The sequence below is a fragment of the Equus przewalskii genome, chromosome 25 (genome assembly GCF_037783145.1).
Source record: "Equus przewalskii isolate Varuska chromosome 25, EquPr2, whole genome shotgun sequence".
Lineage (NCBI taxonomy): Eukaryota > Metazoa > Chordata > Mammalia > Perissodactyla > Equidae > Equus > Equus przewalskii.
Genome location: NC_091855.1, coordinates 19,679,969 through 19,698,797, shown reverse-complemented (window position 1 = coordinate 19,698,797; position 18,829 = coordinate 19,679,969). Strand labels below are relative to the sequence as shown.

General features: G+C 40.5%; 1 protein-coding gene across 13 annotated transcripts in view; it reads left to right on the top strand.

Annotated features, from left to right (window-relative positions):
- AREL1 (apoptosis resistant E3 ubiquitin protein ligase 1) overlaps positions 1 to 18,829 on the top strand; it is a 46,427-nt gene that overhangs the window by 16,145 nt on the left and 11,453 nt on the right. For 2 of the 13 annotated variants that reach the window (XM_008516437.2, XM_070593925.1), the window contains 13 exons: positions 4,188 to 4,248; positions 5,151 to 5,377; positions 6,323 to 6,560; positions 10,861 to 11,030; positions 11,279 to 11,459; positions 11,664 to 11,911; positions 13,334 to 13,411; positions 14,161 to 14,302; positions 14,435 to 14,556; positions 15,541 to 15,616; positions 16,147 to 16,256; positions 16,936 to 17,115; positions 17,287 to 17,412. In XM_008516437.2, the coding sequence (XP_008514659.1) occupies positions 4,233 to 4,248; positions 5,151 to 5,377; positions 6,323 to 6,560; positions 10,861 to 11,030; positions 11,279 to 11,459; positions 11,664 to 11,911; positions 13,334 to 13,411; positions 14,161 to 14,302; positions 14,435 to 14,556; positions 15,541 to 15,616; positions 16,147 to 16,256; positions 16,936 to 17,115; positions 17,287 to 17,412 (1,914 nt within the window). In that variant the 5' untranslated portion in view covers positions 4,188 to 4,232. The remainder of the gene's footprint in view (positions 1 to 4,187; positions 4,249 to 5,150; positions 5,378 to 6,322; positions 6,561 to 10,860; positions 11,031 to 11,278; positions 11,460 to 11,663; positions 11,912 to 13,333; positions 13,412 to 14,160; positions 14,303 to 14,434; positions 14,557 to 15,540; positions 15,617 to 16,146; positions 16,257 to 16,935; positions 17,116 to 17,286; positions 17,413 to 18,829) is intronic. The other 11 variants (XM_070593926.1, XM_070593927.1, XM_070593928.1 and 8 more) reach the window with 7 other exon arrangements.

Genomic DNA, 18,829 nt, shown 5'->3' with positions numbered 1-18,829 from the left:
AGAACGTTGGGCTTCAGAGTCAGACACTGGCTTGAGTCTCAGCTCTGTCACTTAACCAGCTGGGAGATGTTCAGCAAGTTAACTTTTCCATGCCCAGCTTTTTTTTTTTCAATCTGTAAAATGAGAATAACAGTGCTTATTTCACCAAGTTGTTATGGTGGCAGTTATTTAGGCTAACTTATATAAGCACTAAGTGCAGTGTTTTGCCTACATAAATGGCTCAATAAGGGGGTAGTGAGTATTACTTTACTACGACTACATTTATTCTGCTAGCTTAGAATATCACATCTGCTGAATTATATAAGGGCAAGAACACTAAAGAGATGAACTTGAAAACAAACAAAATACTCATGTAGCTGAATTGCGTGAAATAGTATGGCAGAGGCTTCTTTGTGCTTGACTTAGACTCAGGAAGAGTTCCAAAATAATTTTATGAAGAAGTGTGAGCAGCCGAAAGTGGAGAGTGCTACAGAAACTGTTGTAAAAAAATTAAAGATCAAGATTAGAAAGATAGGACCATAAAACTGGATACCATGTGGTACATGAGAACCCATGACTCTAGCGTGGGTATTTGATACATACTTGTTGAATTGAATTGGTCTGAAGAGCTTATAACCCTTGGCTCAGTGAATATACTGCTAATTAGAGAAGTCTTTAAAAACTGTATCTAAAAGGAAGGTCCCATGTGAAAAATTCCTGATTTGTAGGCATGCTGGGCAAAGAAAAGAACAGATGTTTGACCATATCCATTCAGATATTTTATTCATATTTATTGCAATTACTATATATAGTTATGTTGGATGCTGTGGAGAATTTTTAAGACTAGCCTTTGCCTCATGTTATTTACCACTCTGAAATGGAAAATAAAACAAACAAGGGACTGAAATGAAAGTGCTACAAGATACATCATAACAAAGCAGTGTGGGAATTCAGAGGAGGGGAGGAATTTCTAAATTGAGGCTCAGGGATGATTTCAGGGAGGGGAGATAGGATCTTGCCTAGACTTTAGGGTTAGGAGATTTTCCGTGGGTAGAGACTGAGAGGGGAGAGGATAGTCTAGGCAGAGGAAATGACTTTTGCAAAGGTATGGAGATGGGACATTTCAGAGGTTTTGTGTAAAAGTGTAAAGGATCTGATTCGCATAGATCATAGGATGAATAACAAGGTAAGGTGGGAGATGGGGCCAAGGAGAATGTTGTGGCTGGGGATGGGAGCAGAGACAGCAGAGAGAGCCCCGACAGGGTCAGTAAGAGGACAGAAAATGCCTACAGAACAGAAGTGAAATCTAGAATAACAGTGATTTGAGTGCCAAAGATAGGGAGGCTTTGTGACATCATTCAGGAAGAATAAGAAAGGGGAAAATGTGGAAGGAAGGCAAGTTCAAAATGTGACCATGGGTAAAATTGAGAGATGAGTAAATTTTGTTGGGGAGGTTTTTGAGAGCTATTGTAGAGAAGTGGGACATTTTGTAAAGGTCAAATCAATGAGTGATGAATTGACAGAGCTAATTCCCTGGTCACAAGGAGGTTTCAAGGAGAAGAGGAGAGTTGTTTGGAAAAAAGTAGTAATTGGTATGCTGAGTTTTAAATAATAAAGGGAATAGGAGTAGAAATGTAGAATTGACCTATTAGAAAAGGGCTAGGTGATCTAGATTAGTATTGATGATTTGGTTGAGAACTAAGTGGGTGGGAAAAAATGGACAAGGACTCAACAATGTCAAGCTCATTACTGCCAGCTTCATGAGGACTGAGACTGTGGCTGTTTGACACTTTCCTCAGTACCTAACACATTAAGGAGGTACTCAATATTTGTTGGATGAATTATTTTAGGATGAATTTTAACTCTTCATTATAAAAATTTTCAGACTTGAAATTAGAATACTGTAGAGAACTACCACACAGGCAGAGATTTGAAGTACTGTAAGAGAAGCTATGCCTTTTATAATTCTAATGCATTTCCCATTGAAGAAAGTGTGGGCCAGTAGAGAGATTCCTTGTTTCCTTGCCTCTGAAGTGAAGGAGTAGTATAGTGATGCTGCTGTTAGTATTGATAATAATTATGATAATAATTAAAACTGAGAACTCACTGTGTGCCAGGCACTATTCTGGCCTGTTTACATGTGCTAACTCATTTAATCCTCACAACACGTCTATGAGATACATACAGGTATTATCCCCATTTGACAGTTAAGGAAGCTGGCACTTTATAGACATGGTAAATATCTAGTCCAGGCTCACACTGTGAGTTGTGGAGAATGGGCTTGAACCTGGGTAGTCTAGTTCTAGAGTCCATGCCCTCATCTTCTTTATTACACTCTTTGTTATACTGTTTGATTTTAGGGTCTTGATGGCTGTGGGAACTTATATTGAAGTCCTATCACACTAAAGGAGATGGTGCCATAGAAATTATTAAATCTCAACTCTTTATAGCAGTGAGAATTCTGAAGCCAGATTGGTCACATAGTTAGTTGTAGCCCTGGGCCTTACTGCTTGTCAGCTGCCCCTCAGAAGAAGTTGTTGTGGTTGTCAGAGATAACACATAGGAATTTTCCCAGCCCTCATGACATGTACCATAAATTCAGCATTGCTCTTTTTCCTCCAATGAGCGAGAGACTTGAGACCACAAGTCCTGTAACATCAGCCACATATATTTCATTTTCTGCTGAATGCTGACTTCGCTGAGGATCAAATTTTCACATCCAGGATCAGATTGGATGGCATCCAACTGAGGGAGTCCATAAGATAGTTGAACTGCCGGTTTTGGTCCTACCAAGTCATCCAGCACATCCAGTAAGGCACAGACAGATGCTTTTTGAGACATGATAGCAGCTTTTCAGTGTAGGGTCCCAGGAGGTGAGATACTTGTTTGGGAAGGAGGCTCAGTAGTTGTAATCCCAAATTTGATGTCTGTATATTGTCTCTTTATAATAGACCCTTTGGGGAGCAGCTTAATCCATGTGTATTGACAGTGCTAATGTTTGCTCTGTGGATTTCCTTTCTGGTTGGACTTTAGACACCAGGCTAAATAGGGATTTCTATGAAACTTGGCATGGTCATTCCTCAAATTACCTACTCTCTATGAATTCCATTGGGTACATTATCAAGGGAACTAATGGCCACTTTCTGTCTCCCTCTTAAATTTTTCCGGCACTATTAGACATAAAAGCACACCTTGTAAAAAAAAAAAGTTGTTTTGGTCCCTCCCAAATCTGAGCCTAGAAATTTTCAACTGTCTTGTCTGTGAGTAATATTCTGGTAGTGATAAAAGCTGCTGAGTTGAGATAACATTGATACCTTAATATATATTAACTTGAAAAGAAAGAATGAATTCAGTGAAGTGTAGAATGGAGAACCTGTATAGCCTATACTAAGGTCAAAACTCAATGATTAGATATGAACATCAGTATACACTGCAGTTTTCCTTGGCAGTACCTTGGGTGGTTCAAATGGGTAATGAAGATTGAAATCTCATTCTGGAAATAAGTTTAATAACGGTGAAAGTTTCCCCTCAAACTCTGGCCCCTGTTTGAATTGTTCTGACCTTGGCAGGCATCACTTAGGATGAGAAGTACAGTCTCCTCCTTTTGTTCCTCTCCTTGGCCTTTCTGCTAAGTTCATCTTCCACAGGGCTCATTAGTTCGTCTGATTGGTAACAGCAAAAATGACTTCTCTTATATGCCCACTGCTTATTATTGGGATGACCCAGAGTTCATTTTAATTACATAATGCCAACATGATGGTAATAATACTTGCTTTTAAAAATCCACATTTTATATAACTATTTCTATTTAGATGAATTACTTCCAGAAGGCAAATATACAGGGAGAGCGACTCCATTATCCTCTTGGCTTGTGTTAATTAGCACCACTTTGTGTGGGGGAGGGAAACTGTCTTGGGGCCCTGGATCTAAGAAGATGAAAACCATGTTATTGTGTTTTGTAATTAGCAATAAAGCAAGTGGCTGTTTGTGGTATTCCTAGGGTGGTCAGTAGATTGGAAGTCTTTAGGGGTAATGATGCATTCTCTTTCTCTGAAATATGTTGTAGGGCACCTGTCAAGTTAGAGAGAGAGGACAGGGATAGTAAGGCTGGAGACAGTTGGCTCAAGCCATACGCTCTCCTTTTTCTCTCTCTGAGATGGCTATAAGGAGAGTGGGAGGAAAAACTAAACCAAAGTTTTCTTTTGCAGCTGCAGCTGTGATCCTGGGCTGTCTGTCGGCGTTGAAGGGACCTGATGTTTTACGTTATTGGTACGTTATGAGTGAGCTCTCTTTATTGTCTTTTTATTAGGGTTGCTTACATCCCTTTTGCCTCCCTGTCCTCCCCCTTTCCCCTTGAAAATAGACTTAGAAATATTTCCAGTCATGCCAGAATATACCTTCACATAGCTGGCAGTGGAATTCATTTGTTTGGGAAATATTTACTGAGTAATTATAGTCAGTGCCAGACAGTGTTTCCTGCCAAGTCAAAGTCGAATAAGGCAAAAGTCTGCCTTTAGGAAGTTCATAACATGAGGGGAGATATTCTCGAGGGGGAGAAAAGTTATAGTAAATGAATGCACAGGACTTTGATGGAGCCCAGAAGAGGGAACCCTTAAATCTGGTGGGGATTGGGGAGGGCTTTTGCCAAGTGGATAAGGGAAGGGAAGACTTTCAAATGGAGTGACTAGAAGGCGCATTCTTTTTGCTACCACTGTGAGGGCCCAGCATGTGCAGGAAGGTGGGGGGCGGGCCATTTTATGTGGTCCATGGTATAGAATGAGCATTGGCAAACTTTTTCTGTAAAGGGCCAAATAGTAAATATTTTTAGCCTCCTAGGCTGTACAGTCTCTGTCACAACTACTGAACTCTGCCACTGTAGGGCAAAAAGCAGCCCTAGACAGGGTGTAAATGCGTAGGTGGGGCTGTGTTCCAGTAGAACTTTATTTACAAAAACAGTCAGTGGGTGGGATTTGGCTGGAGGACTACAGTCTCTAACCCCTGGTGTAGACGTTCCTCTCTTCACCCACAGAGGTAGTGACCCAGTCTAGTGTGTCTTTGGACGTTTTGCCATCTCAACCTGGTTTCCTTTAATTTTTGAGAGATGGCTAGCCTATTCCATAAGCTGTAGTGTGTAACTGGCAGGTGGTACATGTGTTCTCTCTTTTACATAGGTGGAATCACAGTGTCTGTGGTTGCGTTCTTCTTCACAATTAAGTTCCTCTTTGAGCTTGCCGCACGTGTAGTCAGCTTCCTCCAGAATGAGGACCGTGAGCGCCGAGGGGACCGGACTATTTATGACTACGTGCGGGGAAATTACCTGGATCCCCGGTCTTGCAAAGTCTCCTGGGATTGGAAGGACCCCTATGAGGTGGGCCACAGCATGGCCTTCCGAGTGCATGTAAGGGAATGTTTCTGTCTCCATACCCATTGGGATTTCTGAGTCACTTGCTTTCCAGAGCCCAGTTCAGTCTGTTGGTGGTGCTGGCCAGGAATATTAACATTTTCCCTGGTTTTTCAGTCTCTCCCAGGGACTTGGGAATCGTTAGTATCTGAAGAGTCACGAATTTCTCTATCATTTTGGTTTAATAAGTGCTTAGCTTTGAAGATGTATAAAAGCTTAATGTTACTTTCTCAAAATAAGAAAAATATTACTGAAAAGACTAGGTATTGTAGAATGGGGGTTGGCAAACTGTGGCCCGAGGGCCAAATCACGCCCACCTCTTGTTTCTGTAAATACAGTTTTATTGGGACATAGCCATACCCATTCATCTTCCTGTATTGCTTATGGCTGCTTTCATACTTGAGTGGTTGGTTAACCACAGTTCAATAGCTGTGTGTGACCCACAAAGCCAAAAATATTTACTCTCTGACACTTTACAGGAAAAGTTTGCCGCCCCTGTGATGACTTCTCCACTGCAGTATTCTGCTCGGCTCAATAGCCTGAACTCCCCTCATCTTCCCTGGTGCTTTGGTTCACTCAGTGCCAATGTGACCCACTGACTTACCTTTACATTTGGGTTAACAGTGATAATATAATACAAAGGGCTGGTGAGACAGAGCAGGCAGCACTTGTGGTTCCAAAAATGTCAAGTTGAAATTGATTCAATGTATATTTTCTCTCTGTCCTCTGAGAAGGTTAAGAATTTGTTCATGATATAATGGTTTTCTTTGAAGCATGGAGAGAATTTGTTTTTCTCTGTGTCTGTGAGCAGGCCTGTTGGAACGGGCAGGTACTGGGCTTTGCCAGCTCCCTCCAATGTGCCCACACTCTCTCGAATTAGACAGGAAGCAGTTTTTTCTCTCTGCTCTCTAATGGGTGCCGCCCCTCTGCTCCCCACTGCAGTTATTCTACAAGAACGGGCAGCCTTTCCCTGCACATCGGCCTGTGGGACTGAGAGTTCACATTTCTCATGTTGAACTAGCAGTGGAAATTCCAGTGACCCAGGAAGTCCTGCAGGAGCCCAGTTCCAACGTGGTGAAGGTGGCCTTCACTGTGCGCAAGGCTGGGCGTTATGAAATCTCAGTGAAGCTTGGTGGATTAAACGTGGCCTACAGTCCCTACTACAAGATTTTTCAGCCTGGTATGTTCTTTTTTTCTTTCTTTCTTCCTTTCTCTCCTTTCATCCCTTCCTTCCTTTGTCTTTTTTTGTTTAAGTAACACCTTTATTGAGATTAATTCACATGCCATATAATTCATCCATTTAAAATATACAGTTAAATGTTTCTTAAAATTCATAGAGTTGTGCAACCATCACTACAGTCAATTCTAGAGTATTTTCATCACCCCAAAAAGAATTCCTGTACCCATTAGCAGTCACTCCCCATTTTCACCAAACCCCCCAGCCCTAGGTAACCACTAATCTACTGCCTCTGTAGATTTACCTACTCCAGACGTTTCATGTAAGTGTAATCATAAAATCTGTGGCCTTTTGTGACTGGCTTGTTTCACTTAGCATAGTCCTATTAAGATTCATCCATGTTGTAGCATGAATCACTACTTGATTTCATTTTATTGCTAAATAATACTGCATTGATTGTATGGATGTGCCACATTTTATTTATCTATTCATCAGCTGATGGACATTTGGGTTATTTTCATTTTTGTCTACTATTAATAATGCTACCATGAACCTTTGTGTACAAGTTTTTGTATGGACATATGTTTTCATTTCTTTAGCAGTGGAATTGCTGGGTCATCAGCCTGGTAAGTTCTTAAGGGGTAAGGGTGCCAGAATAGACAAAAAGTAAATTCTACTGAGTTTTGAAACCTTTTCGAGTAGAAGCACCTTGACCCTTATCCCACCCTGGCTACCAATATGTATTTTACTTCTCACTGAAGAATGTCTGCCTAAGCTTCTGGTATCTAAGAGTTGAGCCCTCTATCTCTACTTTCTCCCTGCCTCATATCCTTTATGCCAGATGATAGATGCTCACTGACTTCAAAGCCTAAAACTATAATATCTGACTTCTGCTTCTGCAACGTATCTCTTTAGTCTGTTGAGATTCTGTCTGCTCTGTATGCCCTGCCTTGGCTTCCTTTTGAGGGTGTCATTAGATAGTGGCCAGGTTGGTATCCACAGAAATGAGAAGACTTTGGGAACCTTTTGGAGTCAAACCATCATGAGAGGGGCCTTATGAAGATTTGCGTATCGTTGCTTGAGTGGTCCTCAGCTTTCTTTCTCTTAGGAAGGAAGGCTCTGGACAAGGTGACTCCCAACCCAGCTCCTTCTTCATGTGTCTCCTCCTTTGCTCCAGTGACTCACTCACAGATTCCTTCACACATGAATTATCATCTCCCCACTTTGTTGCCACCATTGGAGAACAGTTCATATCCTTACAATATGTACCAGCCTTTTTATTTTTAAACTATTTATTATATTTTTAAACTAAAATTAAACTCTGAGATATAGTCATGCATCACTTAACAATGAGGCTGTCTTCTGAGAAATGCGTTGTTACTTGATTTTGTCATTGTGTGAACATCCTGGAGTGTACTTATGCAAATGTAGATGGTATAGCCTGCTACTCACCTAGGCCACATATGGTACTAATCTTATGGGACCACCATCATATATGCCGTCCCTTATTGACCAAAACGTCATTATGCAGCACATGACTGTAATTGTATATCCTCATGCAATTGTAAGAAATAAAACAGAGATTTGGTGTAGCCTTGACCCAGTTTCCCCCAATGGTAACATCTTACAAAACTAAAGTACAATATCACAGCCATGTTTACCTTGGTACAATCAAGATACAGAACATTTGCATCACCATAAGGATCCTTCATGTTTCCTTTTTAAAGCCACATCCATTTTCCCTCCCCCACCCACCTTTTAGCGAGCCCTGGTGGTCCAGTGGTTAAGATTCTGTGCTCTCACCCTGGTGGCCTGGGTTTGTTTCCCAGTCAGGACACCACACCTACCCATCTGTCCATTGTCATACTGTGGTGACTGTGTGTTGCTGTGATGCTAAAAGCTATGCCACCAGTATTTCAAATACCAGCAGGGTCACCCGTGGTGGACAGGTTTCAGTGAAGCTTCCAGACTGGACAAACTAGGGAGAAGCACCTGGCACCCACTTCCAAAAAAATTGACATGAAAATCCTCTAAATAGCAGCAGAGCATTGTCTGATATAGTGCTGGAAGGTGAGAGGATGGCGCAAAAAGACCAACTGGGCAGCATTCCGCTCTGCTGTATACAGGAGTGCTAGGAGTCAGATTCGACTTGACAGCACTAACAACAAAACCCACCTGTTTCTTAAGCTCTGGCAGCCCACTAATCTGTTCTCCATTTCTATAATTCTGTCATTTCAAGAATGTTATATAAATGGAATTATACAGTTTATATCCAAAGATTACATACCCTTTTTTCGCTCAGCCTAATTCTCTGGAGATTCCTCCAGGTTGTTGAGTATTTCAACAGTTGGTTCCTTTTTATCACTGAGTAGTATTCCATGGTGTGAATGTACCATAGTTTGTTTAACCATACACCATTTGAAGGACATCTGGGTTGTTTCCAGTTCTTGGCTATTATCAATAAACCAATGTGCATTCATGTACAGGTTTTTGTGTAAACATGTTTTCATTTCTTTGGTATAAATACCCAGGAATGCAATTGCTAGGTTACATGGTAGTTGCACGCTTAGTATTTTTAAGAAACTGCTGAACTCTTTTACAGAGTGCCTGCAGCATTTTATATTCTCACCAGAAATGTTTGGATGATCCAGTTTTTTCACATCTTCACTAACATTTGATATTGTCACTATTTTCTATTTTAGTCATTCTGTGTGTGTGGTGGTTTTCATTTGCATTTCGCTGATGGTTAACAATGTTGAACATCTTTTCCTGTGCTTATTTGCCATCTGTGTATCCTCTTTGGTAATATGTCTTTTGCCCATTTGTAATTGGGGTTTTTTGTTTTTCACTGTTGAGTTTTGAGAGTTCTTTATGTATTCTACATACTAGACTTCTGTTACATATGTAGTTTGCAAATATTTTCTCTCAATCTTTAGTTTTTCTTTTCATCCCCTTAATAGGGTCTTTTACAAAGCAAAAGTTTTTAATTTTGACAAAGTCAGTTAATTTTTCCTTTTATGGATTATACTTTTGGTACCTGAGAACTCTTTGACTAATCCTAGATCCTGAAGATTTTCTCCAGTGTTTTTAAGGTCATAATCCATTCTTAGTTAATTTTTATATATTGGGTTAACATTCTTTCTTTTTTTTTTTGCTGAGGAAGATGCACCCTGAACTAATAGCTGTTGCCAATCTTCTTCTTCTTCTTCTTTTTTTTTTTTGCTTGAGGAAGATTAGCCCTGAGCTAATATCTGTGCCAGTTTTCCTCCACTTTGTATGTGGGTCACTGCCACAGCATGGCTCATGGGTAGTGTAGATCTGCACCTGGGATCTGAACCCATGAACCTGGACCACTGAAGCAGAGTGCACGGAACTTACCTACCCTGCCACAGGGCCAGCCCCAAGATTCGTGATTTTTTTGCTTACAGATATCTGGTTGCTCCAGCACCAGTTGTTAAAAAGGCTGTCTTTCCACCATTCCATTGCTTTTGCACCTTTGTCAAAGATGAGTGGGGCATATTTGTAGGAGTCTATTTCTGGGTTCTCTGTTCTCTTCCATTGATCTATGTGTCTATCCCTCCACCAATGCCTCAGTCTTGATTACTGTAGCTATGTAGTAAGTCTTAAAATTGGATAAACTGACTCTTCTCACTTTACTCTTTTTTTTCAGAATTATTTTAGCTATTCTAGATCCTTTGCCTTTCCATATAAATTTTAGAACAATATTTTCTAAATGTACAAAAATCTTGCTGAAATGTTGATAAGAATTGTATTAAACCCGTATATCGTTTGGGGAGAATTTACTTGTTTACTGTGTTGAGTCTCGCAATTCATAAACATGGTGCACCTCTGAATTTATTTAGACATATTTTTATTTCTTTCATCAGCATTTTGTAGTTTTCAACATAGAATTCTCGTATATGTTTTGTTAGATTTGTATCTAAATATTTTGGAGTTTTTTGTTTCTTTGTTTTACGATTGTTCAGCACTTATTTTTAAGACCTGCCTCCCTTGTAGGTTCCCAGTGGGACTTGAGGTACGATAGCTGTAACTCTTAGTTCTGTTTTTTCCAAGTTCTTTTCTCATTTTTTTAGTGCTTCCAGTGGTTATGAATTTGTTAAAATAAGTCCCCAAAGTTCATTTGAATTAATCTCCTTGTTTTCTTTCTTTCTCTTAGCGTCAAATGGTGTTTATCCCTAGGAATCGGGCAGGCACCCAGCTCTCTAGGACTCACTGATTGAGCAGATCTTTGTGCCCTGAAAAGCACCTCTCTAAACGTTAAATTCCATTGTCTTTGTTCCAGGAATGGTGGTTCCTTCCAAGACCAAAATAGTGTGCCATTTTTCTACTCTTGTGTTGACCTGTGGGCAGCCACACACCCTTCAAATAGTGCCCCGAGATGAATATGACAACCCCACCAACAATTCCACATCCTTGAGAGATGAGCACAATTACAGTTTGTCCATTCATGAGGTAAGCAGCCTCTCTTCTTTCTCTGTGTGTTCCTTTCTCTGTCATTCTCACCCTTCCTAATTCACTTCCATCTCTTGTTTCCTTCTCCCTAACTTCTGTGCTGCTCTTCCTTCCTTCCTTCACTGTCTCATTAGTAACTGTGAGAGTTAGATTAGCTCATAGATAGAGAAGTTCTTTGTAAAGAGTAAATTGCCATGCAAATGGGGAAAATTATATATGTTTAGTGTTGCTTTGTTTTCCTCCTATAGCTTGGTCCTCAAGAAGAAGAGAGCACTGGTGTCTCATTTGAGAAGTCAGTGACATCCAACAGGCAGACCTGCCAGGTGTTCTTGAGACTCACCCTGCATTCTCGCGGCTGTTTCCATGCCTGTATTTCATACCAAAATCAGCCAATCAATAATGGCGAATTTGACATTATTGTCCTAAGTGGTAAGTTGAAAGAAAAGCTGTGATTTAGGCCTATTCCCAGGTCACTTGTTCTTTGCGTGTCTGCAGTCTTCTGACCAACCTCACAGACATTTGATATTTGAGCCAAACTTGGCTTCGAGTCCTGTGGGTTAACTGTCTAGTGGTGGGCAATTTTTTTTTCTCCTATGACTCCTACTTTAAACCTTATTCCTTGTTCTACTTCAGAGAATGAGAAGAATATTGTTGAACGCAATGTGTCCACCTCAGGAGTGAGCATTTATTTTGAGGCTTATCTTTATAATGCTACCAACTGTACCAGCACACCGTGGCACCTTCCACCCATGCACATGAGCTCTTCCCAGCGCCGGCCTTCCACAGCTGTTGAGGAAGAAGATGAAGATTCACCCTCTGAGTGTCACACCCCTGAGAAGGTGAAGAAACCGAAGAAAGTATACTGCTATGTGTCCCCAAAGGTTAGAACTCCCATTCTTGCCTCAAAATACCCCCGCCTGAGCCTGCTTGCAATTGGTATTTGGTAACAGAACCCACAAAGTAATAGTCTGAGAATCAGGGCAAGATCATTGACTTGGAGGGTTTCTAGAATACTAAGAGAGGCTGCTTAAAGTTGAGCAGAAGATCGTGCCAACTCTTCTGCTGCAAATGTTTGGTTTGGACTAGAAGAAATCTCTGTCTCGAGATTCTGTGTGCCATGGTACTTTAGAGCACCTGTGGCGTTCTGCCCTTTGATTGCTTCTGGGAACATTTTTCAAGGCATGACTCTTAGAGTTTTAAAGTAAGCTACTTTTAACCATTAAAAATTTCTCACTAGTATAAAAATTACTGTTGGCCCCTTGTGCTGTTTTGAAACAATTTGATCTTTCATTCTGTAATTTGTGAAACTATAGTAAATGGATGTCACCATCAGGCTACAGGATTGGAATAGAGAATTTTGGCAGAGACAAGGAGGTGAACTTCCCAAGGCCCCTGAGCTCAGAGGCGCTTTGTGTTAGGGGTTTTCTTCTCAGTATTTGTATTTTGCTTATTCATTCAGACCTCAGAAAAATAAGACTCTTGAAACATCCCATTACATTCCTTTAATCTCATAACCAAAACTGAGTTCTAATTCTGTTCTACTTCAGAACATTTTGCTGTGTACCATTCATCATTTAAAAATCTATCCTTAATTTGGCCTTGGGGAATGGAAATGAGAGAAATGGTGAGGTATAGATGAAACAAGGTTGGCTATGAATTGATAATTGTTGAAACTGGTGTTGGGTTCATTATATTGTTTTTTATTCTTTAGTGTTTGAAATTTTCTTTAATGAAGAGTTTTTAAAAATCAAGGAAAAATCTGACCTACTGCATGTTCAGACAATAGTTTTTTTTAATTAAAAAATGATTATTGCATTCTTTTCCTTTTTTGTAAATGGCATAAAGAGACCTTTCTTTTTTCTTACATAAGGGATTTTTATGCACTTTTTTGTATGAGACTCCACCCTACTCCCCTCACCCTCCTGTCCCCACCCCCTTCTCCCCAGCAAATCCTTGGTACCATTCAAATAGGGATAGAGCAGTAGGTATGGGCCACTGGTGCTCCCTGTCCATTGACTTGGAGGAAGTCTGTCTGAATAGCACCCACCTGTCAGAAGGAGGTTTTGAGTATTAAGATTATGAAATGTCTCTGTGTTAGATTGCATTGTCAGAGTCATATTTTTAATTTACCTGTTTTAAGGTAAAGTTGATGTTATTTATTTGATTTCAGTACTAAATTACCCTCTTTGTCCATAGAGGGAAAAGGTCATTATGTAGCTAGGGACTCTGATATTTGAATTATACTGCCCAAACAGAGCCTTTTTATTTATCATGACTTTATTTTCTGTCTGTTGGTCCTGCAGCAATTCTCAGTGAAGGAGTTCTACCTGAAAATCATTCCCTGGCGCCTGTACACCTTCCGAGTGTGCCCAGGAACAAAAGTAAGCAGAACCTCAGGTTTAGATCTTGCCGAGCGGGCTTCAACTCTCGAATGTCTCAGCCATTTCTTTTTTCCTAGAAGGGCTTTTGGTATTTCTGGAAGTTCTCATTGTGCACATAGAACTCATTGCCAAATAAAGAAAGAGTTGTTATCTCCTCACGAAATGGCATGAAGAATTTAGAAATTCTGGAAGGACATGTGCTTACAGAAATGGGAGTCTGTAGCAAGTCAGAGTACTTCAGCAGTGTCCTTTTGCCCCTGAGACTAAGTTAATGGAGAGCATGTTTGGTAACCTTGGCCCAGGCTTGGTCTCCCAGTGTGCTGAAGCTAACTCTTTTAGAATCAGTATTCTCGTACGTTAAAAATTTTTTTATTTTAACTTTTCTGAGCTTTTGGAATCTAAAGCAAATCGCTTTCCTCCAGCCAGTTTGCCTGACCTCTTCAGGTAATCATTTTCTATTTTATATATCTTTACTGGTTTCATCCTTCTTGTATTTTATGTTGGAAGGTGTTGTAGTGTTTCCTGTGATCCTTACTAAAGGCAGTCTCTGTGACTCAAATAATTTAAAATGCAATTTGAATTGTAGAGTACTGAGGTGAGAAACAAGGAGATGTACTCCTGGTACTCACTTGGAGAAAACAGGCTTAACTTGTTTTTGTTGGTTGGTACAGAAGGGTAGGGATGTGGAGGGTTTTTGCTGAATTTGAGGGTTTTATAGATTAACTCCTTTTTTTTTTTCCCTTTGTTAGTTTTCATACCTTGGGCCTGACCCTGTCCATAAGCTCCTCACACTGGTGGTGGATGATGGCATTCAGCCCCCCGTGGAGCTCAGCTGTAAGGAGAGGAACATCCTAGCGGCCACTTTCATCCGCTCCCTCCATAAGAACATAGGTAAGGGTAGACAGGAACTCTGATAGGGGAGGCAGCGACTCCAGCTGCCCTGGGTGCCTGAGGGTGTAGAGGTGGCCTGCACAGATGTCTTGTAATAAGGCTGTAATCATGATGGATCTTATTGCTCCTCAGGAGGGTCTGAGACCTTTCAGGACAAGGTGAACTTTTTCCAGCGAGAGCTTCGGCAGGTACATATGAAAAGACCACATTCCAAAGTCACCTTGAAGGTCAGCAGACACGCCTTATTGGAATCGGTGCGTAAAGTTCATCTCTGTCAACAGTTGTCAAAATTTTCCAACTAGAAATCTTTTTGGTATTTGGTTATGTTCTGCAGGTTATCTTTTTCATGAAACCCAAATTTCTCTCCTCTTTAAACATATCTGTTAAAAACTGTTGTTCTGTGCGTTCGATTATACTAAATTTGGGGCAGATTTGTTATGATGTGTTATTGAGGGGAGAAACTAGTTGACATTGGCTTTAAAATCTGTACTGAACTAGTTCCTGAACCATCTCGTGGAACTCCTATGTAGGGCAGGTGTAAGTAGCTGTTACAGAAGAAAGTTGTTGTTATTGAATCCAAGGAATAGAAGGGCTCTTGTTGGATTCAAAGGAAATGATTTTTGTTGTCACTCTGGTCTGATGGAAAAGGAACACCTGATGTGTGTCTGTCTCCACTGCACAGACACTGGCATAGTTCTTACATTCCTCGGGAATGAGAAGGCTTGGTCCTTGTCCAGAAAGTGTTTGTGATGTTTGGCTCTGGTAGGTGTGACTGGAAACCCCTTTTCTTAGCCACATTCTCCCTGTGGCGTGGCTCCCTGTCTGAACCTAGCCTTGTGGATAAAGATTCTAGTGGATAGACCGTACTTTACTGAAAACCAGGATTCCTTGGTTCTTTTGCTTACAGATTACTAATTTGAGCCATTTTTGCTTATTTATTCAAGACTTTTCTCATTAAAAAAATGAGGATTGTTTAAAAAAAAAAAGCTTCAAGTTTCCAATAAAGCAATGATGTAAAGATGGCTTAGATTATTTTTTTAAATCTTAACTTTCTTCTGGAATAATATGCATTTAAAATATAGGACGGTATTATTAAGGCTTATTTATGAGTAATGTATCACCTTCAAGTACTGGTGGTGAGTTAAATGGACAATGGCAATATTCTTGTGTTTTGTCTTTAACACCCAAGAGATGCCAGCCAGTGTTCTGACAGTTTCCTTCCTTTCCCTGCTTCTCAGTCTCTGAAAGCCACTCGGAACTTCTCCATCTCAGATTGGAGCAAGAACTTTGAAGTGGTTTTCCAGGATGAAGAAGGTCAGTTTTGAAATTTCATGTTCATCTTTTTTTTAACCCTCCTTCCCACTCTTCCCCTCCTCCTTACCCCCATCTACAAAGAACAAAAACAACCCCCCTACACAAATCTCACCCCCACCAACTTCCTTTGGAAAAAGAAGTCATGAATCAAGACAAAGAGTGGTGTTTACTGGCCAGATGGCTTGGTAGAGCTTCTTGAGCACAGAAGGGACATGGAGGGGGAGCTCTAAGAGTTTGAACCAAAAAGGCAAAGTAACCTTTGTAGAACAAGTAAAAATGTCCATCTCCTGGAATCTCTGATCGCCTGTGTTTCCACACTGGGGGGCATTAGCTTAGTGATCAGAATACCTTTACTCCTACAGAAAGTGGTAGGATTTCAAAAAAGTCCAAAGTTTAGGTGGATTGGAATGGGGAAACACTAAGGTAGCGGAAGGGAGGGAATGTGGAGAGTCTATAATGATAAATAAATGAACAAAAGTGGTAAGAGGTGGTAGGCCATAGTCACTTTTAATTTTTATTATGCTTTTCAGCTCTGGACTGGGGAGGGCCTCGCCGGGAATGGTTTGAGCTAATCTGCAAAGCACTGTTTGATACCACCAATCAGCTCTTCACCCGGTTCAGTGACAACAACCAGGCATTAGTGAGTCCGCGGCTTTCACGTGGGTGGGTGGAAAATGTGGATTATGTTATAATGGATAGGCTAACAAGGCTGTGAGGTTCTGAAACTGTCCTGGGAGTCTGACAGCCTATGCCCTATTCTTAATTTTGATACTTACAATATGAACTAATCAAATTGCCTCCTTCCTCTTTCCCTTTATTATTTTATCTGTAACATAAGAGAAAAGTGCGGACAAAGGAATATTTGACTAAAAAGCATCATAGTACAGTGGCTGCTCTACTCATTATTATTTTACTAATGAAGCCACTTTCTCAAAGCATACCTGAAGCAATTGAATTCTGTACTAGATCTTTGACAAGGCAGAGGTGTCAGGAGTGAACACGTAGACTTTGGCTGAAAGAAGTTCTGGCTTGGGGAAAAGGCATTACATCATCCACCGATTAACTTCCATACTTAGCCAGGGACCACAAACTTCATATAAAATTCTTCAACTTAATGGAAGTGCATCTTTCCCTTTATCCTTCTGTCGCTTTGAATTACTCAATGGTGGCTCCCAAAAGACTAATGCCATTTGAATGGGCTCTTTGATCCTAATTCTGAAATTCTTGATCCTTTGGGATGGAGTTGGGGAGGGAGAGTCTTTCCAGAACTAGGCTTGAAGAAAAATGGCGCAGGGCCCTTTCATCTCTTTCTTTGACAGGTACACCCCAACCCTAATCGCCCTGCTCATCTGCGCCTGAAGATGTATGAGTTTGCAGGGCGGCTGGTGGGCAAGTGTCTCTATGAGTCCTCTCTAGGAGGAGCCTACAAGCAGTTAGTCCGAGCTCGCTTCACCCGTTCTTTCTTGGCCCAAATCATAGGACTACGTATGCATTATAAGGTAACATCTTAGGTGTACATTTTCTAAGGCTGTTGGCCATTAATTCTGAAATCTTTCCACCCTGAGCTTGTTATTCCTAAGGTTGAAAGTGTAAGTGGTTCCAAGCAGTTATAAATTTCATTTCTGGATAAGAGTAGTCATGTTCTGTTCTGTGTCTTTCTGTCTTCTCAGTACTTTGAAACAGATGACCCAGAATTCTACAAATCTAAAGTTTGTTTCATCCTCAACAATGACATGAGTGAGATGGAGCTGGTCTTTGCAGAAGAGAAATATAACAAATCAGGTCAATTGGATAAGGTGAGAAAGAGGACCAAAGCCTGTGGGTCCCCTGTTTCCCAACCTCCTCTAGAACAGTGCTGTCTAATAGAACTTTCTGCAATGATGGAAATGTTCTCTATTTGTGCTGACTTTTGATCACCCAGAATGTGGCTGGTGTGACCAAATAACTAAATTTCTCATTTTATTTCATTGTAATTAATTTTACTGTAAATAACCACATGTGGCTAGTGGCGATCATATTGGACAGGACAGCTTTAGGGCACTGTATCCCACACTTTATGATCTTAGTCCATTTGAATGGAGCAAAAAACACACGTCCCTGTCTATCCCACACATTCATACCTTCCAGTAGAAAAAGAACTAAGTGATAATGAAGTGTCACTGCATAAGCAGCTTTGGAAGGGGTGACAGTGTCTATCTCAACATTAGCGGTGGTGATATAGATGACTCCTCTTTTCACACTGTGCCTATATATTTTAAAACTTTTTATTAGAAAATTATTGGCCAGAAGTATTTCTGATGCAAATGTGATTCTGTTTTCATCGTGGGGTCACATACTATCAAGTGATAATGATGAAGCTAAAGTTGCAGTAATATATAATTGAAAGCAAAATAGCAATGACTGAAAAATTGTGACTGCTGATACTGCTGTACTAATAATCAGATATCCTTGTGAACACTTTGGGAATCCCAGCTGTTGTGCTTTGCACACATGTGGGCAGAGCCTATATTCCTGCCCCAGTGTGGCAAGGCAGCTAGAGTCAATAGAGTACTGAATTAGGGTCTGCAGTCTCGGGGAATGCTGATTTTAATTGGATTTAATATGAATACTAAATCTTAGTAATTTACTTGTAAGGCTATTAGATAGAAATGCTTACACACATAAAATAAATGCCCAGAATTGTGCATAATGATAAGAGAAAAAGTTTTACATATTTAGATCCATTGAGAATCCTTGCTCTGGAGCAAATTTTCATCCCTACCATGCTGTCATCAAGACCTTAAAATCTGATTTTATAACTAAATGGAGGCCTTCATTTACTTGTGGAGACAACTGTGGTCACCGTGCACAGATTTTCTGAGCTGGTGGTTTTAAACTGTGCTTCAGGGCTTCCTGAAAGCTCCCTGAGGAGTTGTTTGGGGGTGGGGAGGGTGCCAATTCTATTTAAGAATCGTACAGCTTGTTCAGCTTTTTCTTTGCAGATAGGAAAATTGGGGACCCAAATAGCTAAGATTCTGAAGTCTTATAGCAAGGTAGCCTCAGGTTGGCATTAGAATCCAGGATCTCTGAGTTTTGAGCTGTGGCTTTTTCCATTGACTTATATTGGAAATAGAAGAATGTAAGGGAATATCTGTTCCCATCTTAGATTTCTGAGACCTAAAAAGACTTCTTCACTGCTTGTCTGGCTTTATTTATTCTCAGTTGGCTCATGGA